Source organism: Mirounga angustirostris, unplaced genomic scaffold (genome assembly GCF_029215605.1).
Source record: "Mirounga angustirostris isolate CCGP_5_RB_7025 unplaced genomic scaffold, mMirAng1.0.hap1 SCAF_3, whole genome shotgun sequence".
Taxonomy (NCBI): Eukaryota; Metazoa; Chordata; class Mammalia; order Carnivora; family Phocidae; genus Mirounga; species Mirounga angustirostris.
This window is the reverse complement of record NW_026991711.1, coordinates 91,957,084-91,975,585: the sequence shown is the minus strand read 5'-3', so window position 1 is coordinate 91,975,585 and position 18,502 is coordinate 91,957,084. Positions and strand designations below refer to the sequence as shown.

At 38.9% G+C, this 18,502-nt stretch overlaps 1 protein-coding gene across 1 annotated transcript; it reads right to left on the bottom strand.

The window, feature by feature from the left end:
- Nucleotides 1-11,507: 11,507 nt before the first annotated feature.
- LOC123838566 (large ribosomal subunit protein uL11-like) lies at nucleotides 11,508-12,092 on the bottom strand (the record flags this gene model as incomplete). Its single annotated transcript, XM_045867507.3, has 1 exon — nucleotides 11,508-12,092. A coding segment is annotated over one exon (543 nt), but the record flags the coding sequence as incomplete, so codon positions are not given.
- Nucleotides 12,093-18,502: the final 6,410 nt, after the last annotated feature.

The window sequence follows — 18,502 nt, the reverse complement described above, 5'->3', positions numbered from 1 at the left end:
GCACAATTCCTGCTATCAGTGGAGGCATTAAAACTAAAAGCAAAAGAGAGTGACAAGCATATATTTGAAAAACATTGTTGGTCTCTTTGGCTCTATTACCGATTTGGCACTTACCTGAAATTTCTTTTAAAATTTATAATCCAGGGGCGCCTGGGTGGCTCAGTCCTTAAGCGTCTGCCTTCAGCTCGGGTCATGATCTCAGGGTCCTGGGATCGAGCCCCGCATCGGGCTCCCTGCTCCGCGGGAAGCCTGCTTCTCCCTCTCCCACTCCCCCTGCTTGTGTTCCCTCTCTTGCTGTCTCTCTCTGTCAAATAAAATCTTTAAAAAAAAAAAAATTATAATCCAGGCAATCTTTCCAAAGCATTTAGTCTATAAATTTTATAAGTTCTCCAGTGTTGTGAATTCAAATTTTAAAGAAGTTCTCTACTATTTAAAAAAAAAATTGCTTTTAGTCTATGGATTCCTGATATTATTTATTCCTGATATTTTTAGTCCAGTATATCAATCTCCATGTGTAGGGAAAATGTTCTGAAAAAAAACCAAACTAATCAACAAACTAAGAAACAAACAAACAACACATCTATTTAAAAAATATAATATATAGACAATTTTACTCAAATCATTTTGAAGTCAAGAGCACTTGGCTCAGGTTTAAGATATACAACACACAGAAGAATTTCTGAACTATTCTTTGTAATGTATGTAAATAAACACTCACTATGAATGCACTGAAGCTTGGCACTGGCCTTGGTGTTTGACAGAAAATAGGTATTTGACTTCTTATTCCATCTTCAAAAGGCTAAATGTCTACTTCAATGTGATTTTGATGATTCTGTGATCAGATAGATTACAATCAATCTAAATACAATAAAGTCATTTGTACTGTAAATAACACATTCAACTTAGATTTGCTAATGCCTATTCTTTTCCAGATAGAGGAAGACTTCTACCTGTAACTTAAAGTGAACATTTTTCTACCTACTTTATACATAGACAATTTTCAGGTAGTTGAAATATAAATATATTATTACTACTGCAAATATAAAATGCTGCAAAATTATTACATTTGATTCTGAAGGCAGTTAATTTTATGTTAAAAACCAATTAAGATCTCATCAGTGAGGCCATTTGGCCCTGGGCTTTTCTTTTTTGGGGAGGTTTTTTGTTATTTATTCAATATTCTTATTTGTTATTGATCTATTCAGATTATATGTTTCTTCATGATTTGTTCTTGGTAGGGTTGTATGCTTCCAGGAATTTATTCATTTCTCTAGATTACCTAATTTGTTGGTGTATAATCGATCATAATTATCTCTTATGATCCTTGTTATTTCTCTGGCATCATTTGTAATGTCTTCTCTTTCAGTCACAATTTTATCTGAGTCTTCTTTTTTCTTCATTACTCTAAATAGGGGTTTGTCAATTTTGTTTATCTTTTCAAAAAACTGTCTCCATTTCACTGATTTTTTTCTATTGTTTTTTCTATTTTAGGCTTTATGTCTGCTTTAATCATTATTTTCTTCCGTCTGCTAACTTTGGGCTTAGTTTGTTTTCTAGTTTCTTGAGTTATAAAATCAAGTTGTTTATTTGAGCTCTTTCTTCTTTTTTAACTAATAGGCATTTATTGCTTAAACTTCCTTCTTAACCTGCTTTTGCTGCAGCAATATGTTTTGGTATATGGTGTTTTCATTTTTGTTTCTCTCAAGACATTTTCTAATTCCCCCCAATTCTTTCCTTAATTCATTGGTTGCTTAGTAGTTAATTGTTTAATTTCCACATATTTGTGAATTTCCCAGTTTTTCTTTTGTTATTGATTTACAGTTTCATTCCATTGTGGTTGGAAATGATACCTGTTATTATTTTTATCTTCTTAAATTTATTGACACTTATTTTGTGAACCAAAAAGACATTTATCTTATACAATGTACCATGTATTCTTGAGAAGAATGTATATTCTGTGGGGAGCAAGATGGCAGAGAATTAGGAGACCTGGATTTCGTCTGGTCTCAGGAATTCAGCTGGATAGGGATCAAACCATTCTGAACACCTACAAACTCAACAGGAGATAGAAGAAAAGAATAGCAACAACTCTCTGAACAGAAAAGCGACCACTTTCTGGAAGGTAGGATGTGTGGAGAAGTGAATCCCAGGCGATATTCGGGAGGATAGATGGCGGGAGAGGGGGCCTCTGCCGACCGCTTCTGGCAAGTGATAGAGCCGCGGAGCACAAAATCAGAACTTTTAGAAGTCGGCTCCGCTGAGGGATGTCGCTCCAGTGGCTAAGCGGGGGGGGGGGGGGGGTTGGAAACCTCGTGGGACAGTGTGGTCTCAGGGTAACAGAAAGACTGGGGGTGCCTGAGTGCAGCAGAGCTCCCAGGTATTGGAGCGGGGAAGCCGGCTGCAGAGATGGAGCCGAGGCGTGGGCTCTTAGCTCGGGGTTGCCATAAACCATGATCCGTGGCACAGTTGGGCCACTGCTCCTCCAGCAGGGACCCAACAAGTGGCAGATCTGGGGGGACTCCCCTTCCTCCCCTGGGAGGAGCCGCATGGGAGCACACCACAGGGATCTGCTGGGTTTGGAGACTCCACACCAAGTCAGGTGTCAGAGATAGAAACGCTCGGTCACAGGCCAGGTGAGCATGGAGTGTGGCCGGAGACCGGGGAGAGAGGAGAGATTGACTGCTTTCCTCTGGGGGCTCACTGAGGAGTGGGGCCCTGAGTTCATGGCTCCTCTGGGGCAGTGATTGGGAGGCTGCCATTTTCACTCTCTGCCTCTAAAGCTGTACAGAAAGCTTGCAGGGAACAAAAGCTCCTGAGAGCAAACCCGAGCAGAATACTTAGCCCAGACCGGGCAAGGGTGGGGCAATTTGGCCTCCAGCAAAGACATTTGGGAACCACAGCAACAGGCCCCTCCCCCAGAAGATCAGAGAGAACAGCCAACCACGACCAAGTTTACCTATCAATGAGAACAGCAGAACTCCAGCGCTAGGGGAATACTGCACATAGAATCCATGGCTTTTTTACCATGATTCTTTAGTCTTTCAAAGTTAATTTTTTTTTTAAATTTTTCTTTTCCCCTTTTTTAACCAACATCTTATCGATCTCTTTTTTAAAAAACATTTTTATTTTTCATTTCTAGTCATATTCTATCCCTTCATAGTAGTTACCCTTATTTTAGGATATATATATAAGTTTTTCTCCCTTTAAAATTTTAAGATAGTTTCTTCTAACAGATCAAAATATACCCTAAATCTCTAGTGTAAGGTTTTGTTCTACTCTCCTGCCTGATCACATTCTCTCCCTTTTTTTTTTCTTTTTTAAAAAATCATCTTCTTTCTTTTTTCAAACAACTTCTTATCAATTCCTTTTATAAAATCTTTTATAATTTTCATCTTTACAGTCATATTCCATCCCTTATCATATCAACCCTTATTTTTGTACATATATAAGTTTTTCTTTCTTTAAAATATTGGGAGGCACTTTCTTCTAACAGACCAAAATACACCCAAAATCTAGCATGTGGCACTGATCTATGCACCAGCCTGATCATATTTGATCATATTCTGCTTTTTTTTGTTTTGTTCTGTTTTTGTTTGTTTTTATCTTTTTCTTTTTTCTCTCTTTCCCTTTCTTTTCCCACTGCTTCAGGTCTTTTCTGATTTGTTTAGAGTGTATTTTCTGGGGACATTGTTACCCTGTTAACATTTTGTTCTCTCATTAATCTATTCTCCTCTGGACAAAATGACAAGATGGAAAAAATCACCTCAACAAAAAGAACAAGAGGTAGTACTGACTGCCAGGGACCTACTCAATATGGACATTAGTACGATGTTGGATCTAGAGTTCAGAATGATGATTTTAATATACTTGCTGGGCTTGAAGAAAGCATGGAAGTTATTAGAGAAACCCTTTCTGGAGAAATAAAAGAACTAAAATCTAACCAAGTCAGAATCAAAAAGGCTATTAATGAGGTGCAATAAAAAATGGGGGTTCTAACTGCTAGGATAAATGAGGCAGAAGAGAGAATCAGTGATATAGAAGACCAAATGATGGAAAATAAAGAAGGTGAGAAAAAGAGACATAAACAACTACTGGATCATGAGGGCAGAATTCGAGAGATAAACAATACCATAAGACGAAACAACATTAGAATAATTGGGATCCCAGAAGAAGAAGAAAGAGAGAGAGAGGCAGAAGATAGATTGGAGCAAATTATAGCAGAGAACTTCCCTAATTTGGGGAAAGAAACAGGCATCAAAATCCAGGAAGCACAGAGAACCCCTCTCAAATCAATAACAATAGGTCAACACCCAGATATCTAATAGTAAAACTTATGAGTCTCAGAGACAAAGAGAAAATCCTGAAAGCAGCTCGGGAGAAGACATATGTAACTTACAATGGTAGAAACATTAGATTGGCCACAGAGCTATCCACAGAGACCTGGCAGGCCAGAAAGGACTGGCATGATATATTCAGAGCACTAAATGAGTAAAATATGTAGCCAAGAATATTATATCCAGCTGGGCTGTCATTGAAATTAGAAGGAGAGATAAAAAGCTTCCAGGACAAACAAAAACTAAAGGAATTTGCAAACACAAAACCAGCCCTACAAGAAATATTGAAAGGGGTCCTCTAAGCAAAGAGAGAGCCTAAATGCAACATAGACCAGAAAGGAACACAGACAATATACAGTAACAGTCACCTTACAGGCAATACAGTGGCACTAAAATCATATCTTTCAATAGTTACCCTGAATGTAAATAGGCTAAATGCCCCAATGAAAAGACACAGGCTATCAGATTGGATAAGAAAACAAGACCCATTGATACACTGTCTGCAAGAGACTCATTTTAGACCCAAAGATTTCCCCAGATTGAAAGTGAGGGGGTGGAAAACCATTTATCATGCTAATGGACACCAAAAGAAAGCTGGGGTGGCAATCCTTATATCAGACAAATTAGATTTTAAACCAAAGACTGTAATAAGAGATGAGGAAGGACACTATATCCTACTTAAAGGGTCTATCCAACTAGAAGGTCTAACAACTGTAAATGTCTATGCCCCTAACAAGGGAGCAGCCAATTGTATAAGGCAATTAATAACAAAAACAAAGAAACACATAGACAACAATACAATAATAGTGGGGGAGTTTAACACCCCTCTCACTGAAATCTAGGCAAAAGATCAACCAGGAAATAAAGACTTTAAATGACACACTGGACCAAATGGACTTCACAGATATATTTAGAACATTCCATCCCAAAGCAACAGAATATACATTCTTCTCTAGTGCCCATGGAACATTCTCCAGAATAGATCACATCCTAGGTAATAAATCAGGTCTCAACTGGTACCAAAAGATTGGGATCATTCCCTGCCTATTTTCAGACCACAATGCTTTGAAACTAGAACTCAATCACAAGAGGAAAGTCAGAAAGAACTCAAATACATGGAGGCTAAAGAGCATCCTACTAAAGAATGAATAGGTCAACCAGGAAATTAAAGAAGAATTTAAAAAATACATGGAAACCAATGAAAATGAAAACACAGCTGTTCAAAATCTTTGGGATGCAGCAAAGGCTGTCCTAAGAGGAAAGTATATAGCAATACAAGCCTTTCTGAAGAAACAAGAAAGGTCTCAAGTACACAACCTAACCCTACACCTAAAGGAGCTGGAGAAAGAACAGCAAATAAAGCTGAAACCCAGCAGGAGAAGAGAAATAATAAAGATTAGAGCAGATATCAATGAAATAGAAACCAAAAGAATAGTAGAACAGAACATAGAAACTAGGAACTGGTTCTTTGAAAGAATTAACAAGATTGATTAACCCCTGGCCAGACTTAACAAAAAAAGAAAAAAGAGAAAGGACCCAAATAATTGAAATCATGAATGAAAGAGGAGAGATCACAATGAACACCGGAGAAATACAAACAATTATAAGAACATATTATGAACAACTCTATGCCAGCAAATTAGATAAACTGGAAGGAATGGATGCATTCCTACAGATGTATGAACTCCTAAAACTGAACCAGGAAAAAATAGAAAACCGGAACAGACCTATAACCACTAAGGAAATTGAAGCAGTCATCAAAAATCTCCCAACAAACAAAAACCCAGGGCCAGGGGGCATCCCAGGGGAATTCTATCAAACATTTAAAGAAGAATTAATACCTATTCTTCTGAAACTGTTCCAAAAAATAGAAATGGAAGGAAAACTTGCGGAATCGTTTTATGAGGACACCATTACCTTGATCCCCAAACCAGACAAAAACCCCATCAAAAAAGGAGAATTACAGACCAATATCCTTGATGAACATGGATGCAAAAATTCTCACCAAAATACTAGCCAATAGGATCCAACAGTACATTAAAAGGGTTAGTCACCACGACCAAGTGGGATTTATCCCTGGGCTGCAAAGTTGGTTTAACATCTGCAAATCAATCAATGTGATACAATACATTAACAAAAGAAAGAACAAGAACCATATGATCCTCTCAATAGATGCAGAGAAAGCATTTGACAAAATATAGCATTCTTTCTTGATCAAAACTCTTCAGAGTATAAGGATAGAGGGTACATACCTCAATATCATAAAAGCCATCTATGAAAAATAAACAGCGAATATCATTCTCAATAGGGAAAAACTGAGAGCTTTCTCCCTAAGGTCAGGAACATGGCAGGGATGTCCACTATCACCACTGCTATTCAACATAGTATTAGAAGTCCTAGCCACAGCAATCAGACAACAAAAAGAAATAAAAGGTATCCATATTGGCAAAGAAGAAACCAAACTCTCACTGTTCACAGATGATAGGATACTTTATGTGGAAAACCCAAAAGACTCCACCCCAAAACTGCTAGAACTCATACAGGAATTCAGGAAAGTGGCAGGATATAAAATCAATGCACAGAAATCAGTGGCATTCCTACACACCAACAAGACAGAAGAAAGAGAAATAAGGAGTCGATCCCATTTACAATTGCACCCAAAACCATAAGATATCTAGGAATAAATCTAACCAAAGAGGCAAAGAATCTGTACTCAGAAAACTCTAAAATACTCATCAAAGAAATTGAGGAAGACACAAAGAAATGGAAAAACGTTCCATGCTCATGGATTGGAAGAACAAATATTGTGAAGATGTCAATGCTACCTAGAGCCATCTACACATTCTAAGCAATCCCCATCAAAATACCATCCACCTCACAACAGTCAGAATGGCTAAAATTAACATGTCAGGAAATGACAGATGTTGGTGGGGATGCAGAGAAAGGGGAACCCTCTTACACTGTTGGTGGGAATGCAAGCTGGTGCAACCACTCTGTAAAACAGTATGGAGGTTCCTCAAAAAGTTGAAAATAGAGCTACCACATGATCCAGCAATTGCACTACTGGGTATTTACCCCAACGATACAAATGTAGAGATCCGAAGGGGTACTTGCACCCCAATGTTTATAGCAGCAATTTCCACAATAGCAAAACTGTGGAAAGAGCCAAGATGTCCTTCGACAGATGAATGGATAAAGAAGAAGTGGTATATATATACAATGGAATATTATGCAGCCATCAAAAGGAACGGGATCTTGCCATTTGCAATGACGTGGATGGAACTGGAGGGTGTTATGCTGAGCAAAATAAGTCAATCAGAGAAATGCATGTATCATATGACCTCAGTGATATGAGGAATTCTTAATCTCAGGAAACAAACTGAGGGTTGCTGGAGTGTTGGGGGGGTGGGAGGGATGGGGTGGCTGGGTGATAGACACTGGGGAAGGTATGTGCTATGGTGAGTGCTGTGAATTGTGCAAGACTGTTGAATCACAGATCTGTACCTCTGAAACAAATAATGGAATATATGTTAAGAAAAAAGAAGAAGAAGAAGAAGAAGATAGCAGGAGGGGAAGAATGAAGGGGGGAAATCGGAGAGGTAGACGAACCATGAGAGATGATGGACTCTGAAAAATAAACTGAGGGTTCTAGGGGGGTGGGAGGATGAGTTAGCCTGGTGATGGGTATTAAAGAGGGCACGTTCTGCATGGAGCACTGGGTGTTATGCACAAACAATGACTCATGGAACACTACATCAAAAACTAATGATGTGATGTATGCTGATTAACATAACAATAAAAAAGAATGTATATTCTATTGCTATTGTGTAGAATGCTTTGTATGTCTGTAGGTCTGTTTGGTCTATAGTGTTGTTCAAGAAAAATTAATATTAATCTTTCTTAAACTCTTCCAAAATATTGGAAAAAAGAGAATTTTATGAGGCCAACATTACCCTGATGCCAAAGGCAGACAAGACTATATAATAACAGGAAACTGTAGGCCAATATCTTTGATGAACATAAATGCAAAAATCCTTAACAAAATACTAGCAGACTGAACTCAACAGCACATTAAAAGGAACATACACCATTATCATGTGGGATTTGTTCCAGGGGTGGAAGGATAGTTCAATATGTGCAAATCAATTAATGTGATACATTACATTAACAGAATGAAGGATTAAAGACACATAACCACCTCATTTGATGCAGAAAAGGCTCTTGACAAAATTCAACACTCTTTTATGACAAAAACTTTCAACAAACTATGTATAGAAGGAATTTACCTCACTGTAATAAGGACCATATCTAAAATCCGACATGTAACATCATACTTAAATGTGAAAAACTGAAAATGTTTCCTCTAGTATCAGGAGCAAGACAAGGATGACTGATCTTACCACTTCCATTAAACATAGTACTGGAAGTCTTAGGCAGAATAATTAGGTGAGAAATGAAAATAAGAGGCACCAAAATTGGAAAGGGAGAAGAAAAATTATCTTTGTTGGCAGATGATGATCTTATATGTAGAAAACTCTAAAGACATCATAAAGACTGTTAGGATCAATAAATAAATTTAGTAAAGTTGCAGAATATAAAGTAGACATACAAAAAACCAGTTGTGTTTCTATATGCTAATGACTATCCAAAAAAAGAAGTCAAGAAAACAATCTCACTACTTCTTCTTGAGTCAGTTTTGGCATTTTATGTATTTCTAGGAATTTGTCCATTTGATCTATGGTATCTAATTTGTTTGCATAGAATTATTCATAGCATTCTTTCATAATCCTTTTAATTTCTGTAAGGTTGGTAATGTCTCCACTTTCACGTTTGACTTGCACATCTGTATTTGTATATTCTCTCTCTTTTTTTAGTTATTCTAGGTAATGGTTTGTTCATTCTGTTGATATTTTCAAAGAATCAAACTTCTTGTTTCATTGGTTCTATTGTTTTTGTATTCTTTATTTTGAACATGACTTTCTAAATTTAGCAGTATTTATACAGATACTTTTGCATCCCCTAATTTCCCAAATAAACTGTTTCCTAGATTTTCCTCCTAGACTTTAGGGAGCCAGCAGATGGGTTAGAACAAATAAATGCAATAATTTGCAAATAAGGTCTGCTCGGCTCCATCTGGAATCAGGGACCAAAATCCTACACTGGGAATGCAGGGTACCATCTTCAAGACTTGAGAGCTGAGGAGGGTGGCCAAGGGTAAGTGAAAACACCACAAAGCTTTGCTACCATTTTAAGTTGCCTTTTTCTTGACCCACCATTCAATCGGTTGTTATAAATCTTTGATTGTTTTCCAGAGTTTTGACAAAGTAAATTCTGGCAATTGCTGCTTACTCTTTGATGTTTTTGTGGAGGGACAAGAGTTTGGAGCTACCTACTCTTATCAGTTTGCTGACTCACCCATCCAGACGTATTCCTGATACCAGAAGTTAATTTTATGATAGTGGTAATCATTTTAGCCTCAAGTTTCAGCTAGTTTATGAAACAACTAGGCTTTTGACTATGGGCAAACATATGTATTTTCTGCACCTTATTATTTTTTTTTATTCTTATGTTAATCCCCTTACATTACAACATTAGTTTTAGATGAAGTGTTCCATGATTCATTGTTTGTGCACAACACCCAGTGCTCCATGTTCTGCACCTTATTATAAACAGTAAAATGTTTATTCTTGACAATAACTTTATTTACTCTTACTTCTTCCAAAACATAAATATGAAGAGTATTTTTTAAATTTTTTATTGTTATGTTAATCACCATACATTACATCATTAGTTTTAGATGTAGTGTTCCATGATTCATTGTTTGTGCATAACACCCAGTGCTCCATGCAGAACGTGCCCTCTTTAATACCCATCACCAGGCTAACCCATCCTCCCAACCCCCTCCCCTCTAGAACCCTCAGTTTGTTTTTCAGAGTCCATCATCTCTCATGGTTCATCTCCCCCTCCGATTTCCCCCCCTCCTTAAATATGAAGAGTATTAATGATGTTGTCTAATTTAGCTTTTGGAGAAATGAGTGCTATTGTTCTTGGCTTGGCTGTCTGCAGTTTTTACTCAAGCCTGAACTCTGAGAAGCAAACTTTTTTTTTAAGTATTTGTAAAATGTTTATTTTTAATCTCTTTATCTTTTTCTTTTTTATTCTTTTCTTTCTTTCTTTTTATTGGGATATAATTAACATACAGTGTTATTTTAGTTTTAGGTGTACAATAACAGAACAAAAAGACAACCTACAGAATGGGAGAAGATATTTGCAAGTTATATACCCAATAAGGGGTTAGTACCCAAAATATATAAATAATTTATACAACTCAACATTAAAAAAACCAACTACTCTAATTAGAAAATAGACAGGGGCGCCTGGGTGGCTCAGTCGTTGAGCGTCTGCCTTCGGCTCGGGTCATGATCCTGGGGTCCTGGGATCGAGCCCCGCGTTGGGCTCCCTGCTCAACGGGAAGCCTGCTTCTCCCTCTCCACTCGCCGTGCTTGTGTTCCCTCTCTCACTGTGTCTCTCTTTGTCAAATAAATAAAAAAAATCTTTAAAAAAAAAAAAAGAAAATGGACCGAGTTTCTGAATAGAAATTTTTCCAAAGACATACAAATGGCCAACAGATACATGAAAAGATGCTCAATATCACTAATCATTAGGTGATATGCAAATTAAAATCACAATGAGATATCATCTCACACCTGTCAGAATGGCTAAAATCAAAAACACAAAAAATAACAAGTTTTAATGAGAATGTGGAGGGAAAGGAACCCTTATGCACTATTAGTGGGAATGCAAATTGGTGTAGACACTGTGGAAAACAGCATGGAGTTTCCTCAAAAAATTAAAAAATCAATAGGATTGCCATAGATCCAATAATTCCACTACTGTGTACTTACCAAAAGAAAATGAAAACACTAATTTGAGAAGATATATGCACCCCTATGTTTAGTGCAGCATTATTTACAATAGCCAAGATATGGAAGCAACCCAAGTATCCATCCATAAGTGAATGGATAAAGAATATGTGGTATGTACACACACACACACACACACAGAGAGAAATATTACTCAGCCATAAAAAATAAAATATTGCCATTTGCAACAACATGGTTGGGCCTAGAGGGTATAATGCTAAGTGATTAGCAAACTTTCTTTTCTTTTTTTTGGTTGTCAAATGATCCTTTATTGAAACATTCTCCTTTGTGGTTAACTAGCTGGGCATTCCACCGCACCACTGTTGATGTCATCTATGATGTCATGAGGGTGGGGGCCATCAACATTGCAGCCCACAGACTGGGCAGTCCCCAGGATTTCTTTAATGGTTCCAGAGAGTTCTCTGGCTAAAGATCGGTGTCGCATCTGTCGGGCAATATTGACAATCTCATCAAAAGTGATATTTCCACTGTGTTTAATGTTTTTCTGCTTCTTTCTGTCTCTTGGTGGTTCCTTGAGGGCTTTGATAATCAGGGCAGAGGCAGAAGGTACCACTTCAATCTGGGCCTGTCTGTTCTGAATGGTCAGTTTCACTGTAATCCTTAGACCCTTCCAATCCCTGGTTGCCTTGGCGATGTCATCACCAACCTTTTTTGGAGACAGACCCAGTGGGCCAATCTTCGGGGCCAGGGCAGATGTGGCACCGACTTCGTCACCAGTGCACCTCAGGTACATGACTTTGATCTCGTTGGGGTCGAACTTAGGTGGCGTGGCAGAGGTGGCTGATGTTGGATGAACCGTTAGCAAACTTTTAAAAAAGTTTTACAATTAAGATCTTCCATTTAACAGCTTACTCAATTTAATGATGTCCAAAAGCATATTAAAATGCTCTCGCTTTGGGGCATTTGGGTGGTTCAGTCAGTTAAGTGTCTGTCTTTGGCCCAGGTGGTGATCCCAGGGTCCTGGGACTGAGCCCCGGGTGGGGGTCCCTGCTCAGTGGGGAGTCTGCCTCTCCCTTTCCCTTCCCTTTGCCCCTCATCCCCTCCTGTGCTCTCTCTCTCTTAAATAAATAAATAAAATCTTTAAAAATAAAATAAAAAAGTAAAATGTTTTTGCTTTTTTTAAAATTTTTTTTAATTTTTTTTTAAAGATTTTATTTATTTATTTGACAGAGACAGAGATAGAGCAGGAACACAAGCAGCGGGAGTGGGAGAGGGAGAGCAGGCTTCCCGCCGAGGAGGGAACCCGATGTGGGACTCGATCCCAGGACCCTGGGATCATGACCTGAGCCGAAGGCAGATGCTTAACGACTGAGCCACCCAGGCGCCCTGTTTTTGCTTTGATAAGCTCTTCTTTTCTAGCATACAAATTTCAAGAAGGTTTAAAGAATGGAAGAGGTAACAAAAATAATCTTTGAGTTCAAACCCAATATAGCTAATACCAATAAACAAGAAACAGTTTGTCTTTAACTTACACTTAAAAACAGAAATCTTATTTATGTTGATAATACAGCAGCATTCTAAAATTGAACTTCAATGCACAAAGGCCATGACCAGAGTTAACAGAAATACCTTGTGCCCCTTGTTAACAGTAGATCTTGCCTGGAAGGATTCCTTGCTCATCTCTTCTATTTCTTTACTATCACATATGTATTTATGGTATTTGTTCTTCAAATAGTAAGGGTATGTTTATCATAAGTATATTTTTCAGTTATCCCCCAGTTAAATTCACACTGCAACGTAGAATAGGCTTGTTTAAACTGAAAACACCCTTCTCTATCAAAGAAATTTTGAGAGATTTCTAGGGGATTGTAGTTTTATCTCTCTCTTTCTCACCTGCCACTCTAGATAAGCAGTAGCTCTGTGGAATGTGAAAGTAACATCGTAATATCCCTTTCTATTTCAGAAGACAATTTATATACTAATAGGATTCTGAAATTGTAAAATATTAGTGCCAAAAGTCCCTTAGAAAAAGATCTTTTACAATACCTCTATTTAAAGGCCAAGAAACTGAGTGTTAGTGAGGCATATTGACTTTTCCAAGGACACATTATGAGACAGGGCATGAGATGTTTATACAGTAATAATGGGGAAGTGAGGGATTAAATGCTGAAATGAGAACTATAGGTAATTGGAAAGAAAAAAAGAAGTAAGGAAAGAAAGAAGAAAGGATGGAAGGAAGGAAAGAAGGAAGGAAGGGAGGAAGGGAGGGAGGGAGGGAGGGAGGGAGGAAGGAAGGAAGGAAGGAAGGAAGGAAGGGAGGGAGGGAGGGAGGGAGGGAGGGAGGAAGGGAGGGAGGGAGGGAGAAAACGGATTTGAATTATTTAAAGGCTGCTTAACATTGCACAGCACTCAAACTTCCACAGCACAGAAAAATAAAGGAAAGCTTTCCATATAGGGGCACCACAGCCTGAAAAACTGGTATGGGTAGCTTGTTCTCAAGATCTGCTTGGCCATCTAGAAAGTGAATATTGGAAAAGGTAAGGAATTAACACCCATTAGGAGACAGACCCCATGTCTTGTGTAACACTTTTTTTCCCCGTAATTAAAAACAATCCAAAGAATTAATGCCATGAAGCCTCTCTGATTTCCACATGACTTCTACCATAACACACTGCCTTCCAAGAGGGGGAGCAATGGAGATACTGAATCTGTCTATATGTGGAGAAAAAAACCCAAAGCAAGCGTCTTGTGTATGACTTTAACACTGAAACCGTGATAAGCTACTGAGGGCAACCATACCATTGAATAACTCTTAGGACATTTAGATTTGTTTTCATTTTGAATCATTTCAACCATATAAAAAAAGAAAGACAGGGGGCGGAGCAAGATGGCGGAGGAGTAGGAGACCTGGATTTCGTCTCCTCTCAGGAATTCAGCTGGATAGGGATCAAACCATTCTGAACACCTACAAACTCAACAGGAGATCGAAGAAAAGAAGAGCAACAACTGTCTCAGCAGAAAAGCGACCACTTTCTGGAAGGTAGGACGTGCGGAGAAGTGAATCCGAGGCGATATTCGGGAGGATAGACGGCGGGGGAGGGGCCTCCGTCAGCCGCTTCTGGCAAGTGATAGAGCCGCGGAGCACAAAACCGTAACTTTTAGAAGTCGGCTCCGCCGAGGGACGTCACTCTGGTGGCTCAGCGGGGGGTGGAACCCTCCGGGACAGTGTGGTCTCAGGACCCTCGGGGTCACAGAAAGACCGGGGGTGCCTGAGGGCAGCAGAGCTCCCAGGTAACGCAGCAGGGAAGCCGGCTGCAGAGGCGGAGCCCAGGCGCGGGCTCTCAGCTGGGGTTGCCATTAACCGCGATCCGCGGCCCAGTCGGGCCCCTGCTCCTCCAGCAGGGACCCAACAAGCGGCGGATCCGGGGAGACTCACCTTCCTCCCCCGGGAGGAGCCGCGCGGGAGTGCACCGCAGGGATCTGCTGGGTTTGGAGACTCCAGACCGGGTCCGGTGCCAGAGATAGAAACGCGTGGTCACAGGCCGGTTGAGCACGGAGTGCAGCTGCAGACCGGGGAGACGGGAGTGACTGACGGCTTTTCTCTGGGGGCTCACTGAGGAGCGGGGCCCCGAGTTCTCGGCTCCTCCGGGGCGGAGATTGGGAGGCCGCCATTTTCACTCTCTGCCTCCAAAGCTGTACGGAAAGCTCGCAGGGAACAAAAGCCCCGGAGAGCAAACCCGAGCAGATGACTTAGCCGGGAGGGGGCAAGGGCGGGGCTATTCCGCCTCCGGCAGAGACATTTGGAAACCACGGCAACAGGCCCCTCCCCAGAAGATCAGCAAGAACAGGCAGCCAAGACCAAGTTTACCGATCAATGAGAACGGCAGAACTCCAGCGCTAAGGGACTACTGCACATAGAATTCACGGCTTTTTTACCATGATTCCTTAGTCTTTTAAAGTTAATTTTTTTTTTAACTGTCTTTTTGTCTTTTTATTTCTTTTTGAATTTTTCTTTTTCCCTTTTTCAAACAACATCTTATCAATCCCTTTTTTAAAAAAAAACATTTTTATTTTTCATTTTTAGAGTCATATTCTATCCCTTCATAGTAGTTACCCATATTTTTGGCTTATATATATAAGTTGTTCTCTCTTTAAAATTTTGAGATAGTTTCTTCTAACAGATTAAAATATACCCTAAATCTCTAGTATATGGTGTTCTCTATTCCCCTGCCTGATCACATCCTCTCCCTTTTTTTTTTTCTTTTTTCTTTTTTTAAATCCTCTTTCTTTTTTCAAACAACTTCTTATCAATTCCTTTTATAAAATTTTTTATAATTTCCATTTTTACAGTCATTTTCCATCCCTTCATCATATCAACCCTTATTTTTGTACATATATAAGTTTTTCTTTCTTTAAAATTTTGGGAGACACTTTCTTCTAAAAGACCAAAACACACCCCAAATCTAGTGTGTGGCACTGATCTATATACCATATAGATCATATTTGATCACATTCTGGTCTTTCTTTTGTTGTTGTTCTTTTGTTTTGTTTGTTGTTGTTTTTATCTTTATCTTTTTCTTTTTTTTTCTTTTTTTTTTTTCTCTCTTTCCCCTTCTTATCCCACTGCTTCAGGTCTTTTCTGATTTGTTTAGAGTATATTTTCTGGGGACGTGGTTACTCTGCTAGCATTTTGTTCTCTCATTAATCTATTCTCCTCTGCACAAAATGACGAGACGGAAAAAATCACCTCAACAAAAAGAACAAGAGGCAGTACCGACTGCCAGGGACCTACTCAATACGGACATTAGTACGATGTCAGATCTAGAGTTCAGAATCATCACTTTAAAGATACTAGCTGGGCTTGAAAAAAATATGGAAGTTATTAGAGAAACTCTTTCTGGAGAAGTAAAAGAGCTAAAATCCAACCAAGTAGAAATCAAAAAGGCTATTAATGAGGTGCAATCAAAAATGGGGGCACTAACTGCTAGAATAAATGAGGCAGAAGAGAGAATCAGTAATATAGAAGATGAAATGCTGGAAAATAAAGAAGCTGAGAAAAAGAGAGATAAACAACTACTGGATCATGAGGGCAGAATTCGAGAGATAAGTGATACCATAAGACGAAACAACATTAGAATAATTGGGATCCCAGAAGAAGAAGAAAGAGAGAGGGGGGCAGAAGGTATAATGGAGCAAATTATAGCAGAGAACTTCCCTAATTTGGGGAAAGAAACAGGCATGAAAATCCAGGAAGCACAGAGAACCCCTCTCAAAATCAATAAAAATAGGTCAACTCCCCGACATCTAATAGTAAAACTTACAAGTCTCACAGACAAAGAGAAAATCCTGAAAGCAGCTCGGGAGAAGAGATATGTAACCTACAATGGTAGAAACATTAGATTGGCAACAGACCTATCCACAGAGACCTGGCAGGCCAGAAAGGACTGGCAGGATATATTCAGAGCACTAAATGAGAAAAATATGCAGCCAAGAATACTCTATCCAGCTAGGCTGTCATTGAAAATTGAAGGAGAGATAAAAAGTTTCCAGGACAAAAAAAAAACTAAAGGAATTTGCAAACACAAAACCAGCCCTACAGGAAATCTTGAAAGGGGTCCTCTAAGCAAAGAGAGACCCTAAAAGCAACATAGACCAGAAAGGAACACAGACAATATATGGTAACAGTCACCTTACAGGCAATATAATGGCACTAAATTCCTATCTTTCAATAGTTACCTTGAATGTAAATGGGCTAAATGCCCCAATCAAAAGACACAGGCTAACAGACTGGATTAAAAAACAAGATCCATCGATATGCTGTCTGCAAGAGACTCATTTTAGACCCAAAGACACCCCCAGATTGAAAGTGAGGGGGTGGAAAACCATTTACCATGCTAATGGACACCAAAAGAAAGCTGGGGTGGCAATCCTTATATCAGACAAATTAGATTTTAAACCAAAGACTGTAATAAGAGATGAGGAAGGACACTATATCATACTTAAAGGATCTATCCAACAAGAAGATCTAACAATTGTAAATATCTATGCCCCTAACATGGGAGCAGCCAATTATATAAGGCAATTAATAACAAAAGCAAAGAAACACATCAACAACAATACAATAATAGTGGGGGACTTTAACATCCCCCTCACTGAAATGGACAGATCATCTAAGCAAAAGATCAACAAGGAAATAAAGACTTTAAATGACACACTGGACCAAATGGACTTCACAGACATATTCAGAACATTCCACCCCAAAGCAACGGAATACACATTCTTCTCTACTGCCCATGGAACATTCTCCAGAATCGACCACATCCTAGGTCATAAATCAGGTCTCAACCGGTACCAAAAGATTGGGATCATTCCCTGCCTATTTTCAGACCACAATGCTTTGAAACTAGAACTCAATCCCAAGAGGAAAGTCGGAAAGAACTCAAATACATGGAGGCTAAAGAGCATCCTACTGAAGAATGAATGGGTCAACCAGGAAATTAAAGAAGAATTAAAAAAATACATGGAAACTAATGAAAATGAAAACACAACTGTTCAAAATCTTTGGGATGCAGCAAAGGCAGTCCTAAGAGGAAAGTATATAGCAATACAAGCCTTTCTCAAGAAACAAGAAAGGTCTCAAGTACACAACCTAACCCTACACCTAAAGGAGCTGGAGAAAGAACAGCAAATAAAGCCTAAACCCAGCAGGAGAAGAGAAATCATAAAGATCAGAGCAGAAATCAATGAAATAGAAACTAAAAGAACAGTAGAACAGATCAACGAAACTAGGAGCTGGTTCTTTGAAAGAATTAACAAGATTGATAAACCCCTGGCCAGACTTATCAAAAAGAGAAGAGAAATGACCCAAATCAACAAAATCATGAATGAAAGAGGAGAGATCACAACCAACACCAAAGAAATACAAACAATTATAAGAACATATTATGAGCAACTCTATGCCAGCAAATTAGATAACCTGGAAGAGATGGATGCATTCCTAGAGATGTATCAACTACCAAAACTGAACCAGGATGAAATAGAAAACCTGAACAGACCTATAACCACTAAGGAAATTGAAGCAGTCATCAAAAATCTCCCAAAAAACAAAAGCCCAGGGCCAGATGGCTTCCCAGGGGAATTCTACCAAACATTTCAAGAAGAATTAATACCTATTCTTCTGAAACTGTTCCAAAAAATTGAAACGGAAGGAAAACTTCCAAACTCATTTTATGAGGCCAGCATTACCTTGATCCCCAAACCAGACAAAGACCCCATCAAAAAGGA